Here is a 7,426-nt window from a genome sequence, read left to right as displayed (position 1 = left end):
ATGGGTACACTCACACCTCTGCACACACCACACGGGTACACACACACCTCTGCACACTCCACACGGGTACACACACACCTCTGCACTCATCACACGGGTACACACATACCTCTGCACACATCACATGGGTACACTCACACCTCTGCACACTCCACACCAGTACATGCACCTTTGCATACATCACCCAGGTACATGCAGACGTCTGCATCCACATCTAGTAGCCCCTCAGAGTAGGACATTCCTCACACGTGAGCAGGGGCTTCAGATGTCTGCTTGCCTCTGGGCAGCCCCTCCAGGGTCACCCGTCACTTCCTCACAGGCTTCTTCCTCTCATCACATCTGCACATCCAAGGCCCTGAGTCCAGAGGTCACTCCCAAATAGATTAGTCAGAGGCTCTGCACTTGGTGGCTCAAGATGACACATTGTCTTCCTTTACTCCTCCCAACTCCCACATACATGTGCTTACACACAAATGTAAACAGCTGGATGCGCATGCCAGAGGGTGCACACACACAGGAACAAGCACACACATCCATGTGTACATCACAGATGTGCACATGCACAGACACATACACAGGTGAACACATGCGCAAACACAATGGCATATGTCAGGAGGGGGCAAGGCTAGAAGACAGGAGAGATAAGGTGGGACCCACCCACACTCAGCCCATTCCCAGGGCTCCTGCCTCCTGAGTCCCAGGTGGGTGTAGCTCAGCCTCCTTCCTCCATCCAATGCCCCCATGGGCTCCTCAGAGATCAGGGATGGAGCAGGGCTTGTTTGTTTCTGGTCCCCACAGGGTGGGCTGCTTGAGAGAGGGTGCATGGCAGGACAATACCCAGAGCCCACTCCTGAGGCCATAATTAATCAGAGGCAAGATGGACGATTCTGCAGAGGGTGCAGTAAGGTGGGCACTTGAGGGCTTCACCCCATTCAGGACCCTCCCCCAGGTCTGCTGTGTCCTGCCTTGGAAAGAGACTCGCCAGGCTGGGGTGGCGTGCCCGTTCCTTCTGATTTTTTGGTTTTTAAATAAAATTTTTTATTTCAATTGTGATTTTAACGAACATTTACAGAAAAGTTGGGTGCTCAATCATTCGTTGTTGCACTTTTCCCTTCTCCCTCCCCCCTAGTTCACTTTCTTTTCTTTCATTTATATTCACTGTTGCCCAATTTCCTCCCTTTCCCATCTCCCTCCCCTAGTCCTCTTTGCGATGTACATCTTATGCTGAGCTGTTCTCATATGTATAATGCCTAGTCATACATTCCTTTTAAACAGTTCTTTCATCTGTTCCAATTCAGTGTTCATTATCTAGCCACTCTTTTCCCATTCTCCTCTGAACCCCTCATATCAGTCCTGCTTTATAACAGCAGTGCTATGCAGTATTTGTCCTTTTGTGACTAAGATCCTCCAGAGTCTCTGATGTTGTGTAATGTCTTACGAGTTCATTGTTTTTCAATGCTGCGTTGTATTTCATGATATGAACATACCATAGTTTTTCTATCCATTCGTTTGTTGATGGGTGCTTGGGTTGCTTCCATCTCTTTGCTATTGTGCATAACACAGCAATAAACATGGATGTGCATACATCTGTTGGGTGGCAGCTCTGGTTTCTTTATGGTATATTCCCAGTGGTGGCATTGCTGGGTCAAATGGTATTTCTATCTCCAACATTTTGAGAAAGCCCCAGGTGGCCTTCCATGGAGGTGGCACTGTCTTACACTCCTGGAATTTCTGAGAGCTCAGCGTGCAGGGCTGGGCTTGTTAGGGCCAAAATGGAATAATTCAGGCACAGGAGTGGAAAGAATGACAGGGCATATACGAGGAGATAAGGAAAGGCAGGCACTCATTAAAGGCCAAGGCCAAAATTCATACACTGGAGTACTATGCAGCACTCAGGAGCAATGATTTTGTAAATTACTACTTAACTTGGGAGGGACAGGAGAGCATTAAGCTGAGTGAACTAACTCAGTCCCATAAGGACAAATACTGTGTAAAACCATTATTGTAGAATGAGGATCCAAGGAGTGGGGGAGGGTGGAAATAGAGGGGTGAGGATGGGGGGATGGGGTTAATCATAGGGCTGCACAATTCGATGGGTGGGTGGGTGAAGGAAATGGGAAAGATCTTTTGTGAAAAACAAAGTATACAAACTTTATAAATAAATCAGAGTAATATAAAAAACAATTTTAAATTAAAAAAAAAAGAGAAGTAGCTAAGAGCAAAGGAGCCCTTGCTGAGAGCTGGGGAGGACAAGAAGCAAGCAAAGTGGCTAAAACTAGATCCTACCCCATGAAAATCGGGGAACAGATGGTATTGGCCGTGCGCCCCTCAGGCCTTACGTCCATAGTAGAGGCTGTCAGGAAGCAGCCTGCATGGTGTTTTGGGGGTTGAACACCTCCTTGTGGACTGTGGCCAGGAACGAGGACTGGAGTAAAAACTGCCCACGAAATTTCAAACTCCTGGCAGCTTCGCCCCATTGGCCCAGACTCAAGCCCCGAAGCTCGCCCGCAGGCAGAAGCGAGCGTCTCTCACAGACTGTGGTACAGGTGGCCGGGGTCCACCATCACCTACCTGGTTCCTGGCTCCTCACTCGGGACAGTGATCGTTGCTACCGTCTGCCCTGCCCTTTCCTGGAGAATGGCCCTCACTTGCTAGTCACAGCTCTGTGCTGCTGCTGCAGCTGGGACACTGGGGCATCGGCCTCTGGTCTTTCCACCTGGCTTAACTCTTTAGCCAGGTAAGGAAAACCGAAGCCAGAGTGGTAACCACATTGTAGCTGGCAAGAAGGAGGACCCCAAAAACCAGTGTGAAGGGATCTCCTGAGGGGGAAGGGCCAGAGTCCCACCAAAGCTGTCCAGGCCTCCTGTCCAGACCAGGACCCAAGTTCTGGAGCCTGGCCCCACACTCCTTGGCCAGCCAGGCTGCGGGGGGTAGGCGGATCCATGGCCATGAAGGGTTAAGTGTCCTCTCTTGTCCCTCACTCTGTCCCGAGTATGCCCACAGAAGGAAGGTTGGCATCCTCCTGTGGGTGGGGCACTAGGGACCGCGCCAGCTGGTGCTCCCGGTGAGCAGGCCAGCAGTCTCCACGAAGTGTCCTCACCCTGGAAACAGACCAAGACTGGCTTTATCCCTCAACTACTGAGCTCCAGCCCCCCCTCCCCAGCAAGGAGCTTTTAGTCAGCAGGGTCTTGAGCCAGGACCAAGTGCATTTCAGACATAGGACACCTTCCTCTGCATGTGACACAAAGACAGGGAGTCCATTCTGAGGAAAGGCTACAGTCTGGGCTTCCCAAACAGGCAGCTACGGGCCAGAATACTTGAAGCTGCATGATAAGCTCTTCGGGAGCTGGGGGCCCAGGCCCTCAGGCCTCATCACCAGCCCTGAGGAGGAAGGGTCGGGGGTAGGGGCTTGGGGGGGATTCTGGGCAGGGCCCTGGTACTTTCTCCAGCCTAGCCTAGACCAGCCTTGGTCATCCTCCCTCCTCCAGTGCAGCCATGGTCAGTCCTCCCTAAGTCCAGCCACGGTCACCTCTCTACCATTCCAGCCGTGGTCAACCTCCCCAGCCCAGACATAGTCATCCCCTCCACCATTCCAGCCATAGTCAGCCCCACCCTCCCAAGTCCAGCTATGGTCAGTCCTCCTCCTCCAGCCCAGCCATAGTCAGCCCTTTCCCAGTCCAGCCATGGTCAGACCTCCCCAAGTCCAGCCATGGACAGCCCTCCTCTAGCCCAATTTGGCACCACCCAGTCTCTGAAGTCCAACTTAAAGTGTTGCTGCTCTCGGACCCCTTGCCCCCCCGGCCCTTGTATGTAGATGTCCCTTAGTGAGCTCTTCCAGTCTCAGCACCAACACTCAATCTGTAATAATGTTAAGTTTATTCACCAATGCCTGGATCTGGGGTCAATCCTATGACACTTCTGTATATCCACATACAATGTTAACTAGGCAATGTTTGTCTATCTACCTACTCACCTATCATTGACCTCGTCCACTCAGCCATCTGTCCGTCCACCCACCTATCTGTCTTCCTATTTCTCTATCATTCAGCTCTTTATCAATAGCACTCTCATCTTTCTCCACTTAGGCCAACACACAGCTGGTACCATCTTCTGGGGTGGAGGTGGGGCTCTGTCCCCTGTCACTGCTTTCCTCTGTGGGAGATGATCCTTGTTGACGCCACACGGGGATATGGCGCTGCCTCGGGGCCAGAGGCTTGGCACACCACTTAAACCAGGCGCCCGATTTGGCAGCCTGGCAGACCTGAGCAAGGTCCAGGCAGGCGAAGCAGAACTCCACGTGGCACCGTGAGCACACGACGTACTTGCACTTCTCCTTGTGCTCGATGAGCATCCCGCACGTGGGGCAGGCCCTGATGGATGGACAGCCTTGGATCTCGCTGCCCGGGAGGTCCTTGGTGACACAGGAGGCCAGGGTGTCCAGGCTCGGATCCCTGCAGCCCACATTGTCACAGCGATCAGAGGGCTTGCCCGCCCCCTTCCAGGCCCGCAGGCACTGCCAGCAGAACTCGTAGTTGGTGCAGATTATGCAGAACACGCGGATGGTGGTCAGATCCTTCCTCTCCACCAGGCTTTTGCATCTGGGGCACTGTGGGAGGAGGGAGGGCAGGGGTTACTCTCAGGGACCACAGGACGAGACGTCCAGCCCCAGCAGGGCAGTGACGAGGCTGTGGAGCCCTTTGTCCAGATCCCACATCGCAGAGCTGGAACCCACCTGGTGAGCAGCACAGATCCCACAGGCTGGTCCCTGTGAGACCTTAGACCTCTCTCCAGGAAGTGTCACACTTACCTCTTTATAGTCACAGTAGAGTTTTGCCGCCATCAGGGCCAGTTTCTGCTCAAATTCTCGCTGCTCCGTGTCACTCAGCACTGCACAGCGACGCACCTCTGGGTAGGGCCACTCAGCCCCGCACTTCTCCCCGTCAACATCAGCCGGACAGCACAGCTTGAAGTAGCCCTGGGAGGCCAGGCAGAGGGTAGACTGGTCACAGTGTACTGGCTTGACCCCAGGTCCTGCCCTCAGTTCCATCCACCCTGGCTGCATCTCTACCTGACCTCCCACTTGTCCCCTTAGTGCTTCCCTATCAGGGGCCCCTGTCACTCCCTGCCTTCCCCTGGGATCTTGGGTGAGGGGGCAGCTGCAGGAGTCTTCAACCTTATGTGGGTCCTCAGGGGGAACCTAGAATGCTAGAGGACAGAAATAGAGCACCTGGACTGGACTTGAGGTGCTGGAACCCATTCCCCAAAGGAGAGCTGCGTGCCTCTCCAATGTGCAATCACAGACCCCTCTCCCCTGGCCATGGCCTTGGCTGTGCAGTCCCACCTGGTCCAGCAGGCTCCGGCACCAGGCGGTCAGGCTCCCTGGGTCCACGGCGTGGCCACAGCTCATCTCCACCCGCTCCAGGCCGTCATACTCGTCCCCTGTGAGGATGAGGGTGCATCAGGGGCCACAATGTCACTGCCCACACCCAGGCCACACACACAGCCTGGAAAACGAGGAGGAGGAAGTCTCCCCTGTCCCGCTGAGTGACATCACCTTCACAGAGCAGAACCTCGTGCCTTCTGGGGCTACTCCTGTCACTAAGCCTTAGTGGTCCTGCTGAAGGAAGACCTCCCCCCACCTGAGGCATTGGTCTCTTCCTCCTCCAGATTCCCTGGCTGGTCACTGCCCTACTCCTGTGGTCTGAAGGGACAGGGCACCCCATCCAGCCAGCATGGAGACCTCCTTTCCAAGGTCCTGTTCCCACCCCCTGACTGCGCTGGGTCATAGAGCCCACTGATCAGAAGGAGTCTCTGTCCTCCAGTCCAGGGCGGTTTCCTCACCAAGGGATGACAGGTGACCAGCTGTGGAGCTCAGAGGCAAGATGGCTGAGCCTTCCTCCCTTCGCCTCCCCTGGACAAGGCAGCTCCAGCTGCTGTTCCAGAGCTCCCCATTCTGGGGTCTCTCTCCCAGGCAAATCCCGCAGCCCCTGCCTCCCCAAAGCAGGAGACACAGGACACTGATTCTTCCAGAGCAGATGCGCGGGGGAGCCGGCCCTCCCCCTCCCTGCATGCAGGGTTCAGTAACCAAGTTCCCGTTGGAGCCCTTGCCAGGCCCGTTTGCAGGAAGTTTGCTGTGGCCAGTGACGCGGGCTCTCGGATTGAATGGCTAATTTTCATATTTAGAAATTGAGGGGTGGCTGGAGAAGGTGTGGGCGCTGTCAAGTCCCCTGTCCAAAGTGAGGGGCCCACCCTGCAACCAGCCCCTGCGTTCCAAGCGCACAATCCCTCACCAGTTATCTCATCCTTGCGCTTTACGAACTTGAGAGGAGGCTCGGGGCTGGACTCCTGTGTTTTGGAGAGGCTCATAATGGCCACAGGTGTCCCGAAGTCGCAGCTGCTCTCTGTCCACTCAGAGTGAAACCACAGGGCTCTTCCCTGCAGAGGCCAGTAGCCAGCCACCTCGGGTGAGCCGGGGCCGAGTTCTCGGAAATTCTAAGACAGAAAAACAAAACCGAAACAGAACTCCCGAGACAGGTTTCCCCTCTCCCCGCCTATTTCCTCCTTGCCTGGCTATGGGAGGGGTCTAAGTGCTGATCAAGGCTACGCAGAGGAGTCCAGTGTCAGCTGACCACCACCTCTCATCCCAGGGCGGCAGGGTGAACCTTCTGCAGTCCCTCAAGGGCATGAACCTGGCCCCTGGTGGGAACCTGCTGCCCTTCCAGGATCAACTCCTCAGGGCTACTTGCAGTGGACATACCTGGGAGCCCCTACACTCACCCCTGGATACAGCCCACATCACATGCCCCTCCCAGGAAAGCATGGTATATCCTATCTCCACTGTCATGGAGATACCCCTGAGGTTAGAGTGTGAGAGAGGGTCAGCTGTGACTAGGACTCAGACCCTGGGACTCCACCCCATCCCTGGAATGTGGGGACCTGCCTGCTGCCATAACAGGCCCTGAGGCAGAGAGTGGACAGTCACAGGGAGGGACACTGGCTGGCTGCCCTCCTGTCTCCCAGGTCAGAGCCTATCAGATTCCCTGTGGGCTTGTGGGGCTGAACCAAAGGTGTCCTCTTGTCTCCCACCCCTGCCTCTTGCTCTCCAAGGACTCTGGGGAGTTTTCCAGAAAGCTGGGGCAGGAGTACTGGGGCCACTAGAGAGTGCAAGGTGCTGGACTGTAATGAAGAGCTGTAATAGAAACAATACCAGCAGCAGCAGGAGTAGGCATAGTAGAGGAGCAGGAGTACAGGTGGTACAGGGCCAGGAGTAGAGGTGGTACAGGACCAGGAGTAGAGGTGGTACAGGACCAGGAGTAGAGGTGGTACAGGACCAGGAGTAGAGGTGGTACAGGACCAGGAGTAGAGGTGGTACAGGGCCAGGAGTAGAGGTGGTACAGGAGCAGGAGTAGAGGTGGTACAGGACCAG

General features: G+C 55.0%; 1 protein-coding gene across 1 annotated transcript in view; it reads right to left on the bottom strand.

Moving 5' to 3' along the window:
* Positions 1-4,081: 4,081 nt before the first annotated feature.
* Positions 4,082-7,426, bottom strand: part of LOC102854719 — a 7,859-nt gene continuing 4,514 nt past the window's right edge. The window contains exons 2-5 of the mRNA XM_006893494.1: positions 6,291-6,492; positions 5,342-5,439; positions 4,808-4,975; positions 4,082-4,606 (exon numbers count right to left, since the gene is read on the bottom strand). Of these exons, the coding sequence (XP_006893556.1) occupies positions 4,082-4,606; positions 4,808-4,975; positions 5,342-5,439; positions 6,291-6,492 (993 nt within the window). The remainder of the gene's footprint in view (positions 4,607-4,807; positions 4,976-5,341; positions 5,440-6,290; positions 6,493-7,426) is intronic.

The sequence above is a fragment of the Elephantulus edwardii genome, unplaced genomic scaffold (genome assembly GCF_000299155.1).
Source record: "Elephantulus edwardii isolate Elephantulus edwardi_28Jun2011 unplaced genomic scaffold, EleEdw1.0 scaffold00127, whole genome shotgun sequence".
Taxonomy (NCBI): domain Eukaryota; kingdom Metazoa; phylum Chordata; class Mammalia; order Macroscelidea; family Macroscelididae; genus Elephantulus; species Elephantulus edwardii.
The sequence above is the reverse complement of the archived record's forward strand: the minus strand, read 5'-3'. Positions and strand labels throughout refer to the sequence as shown.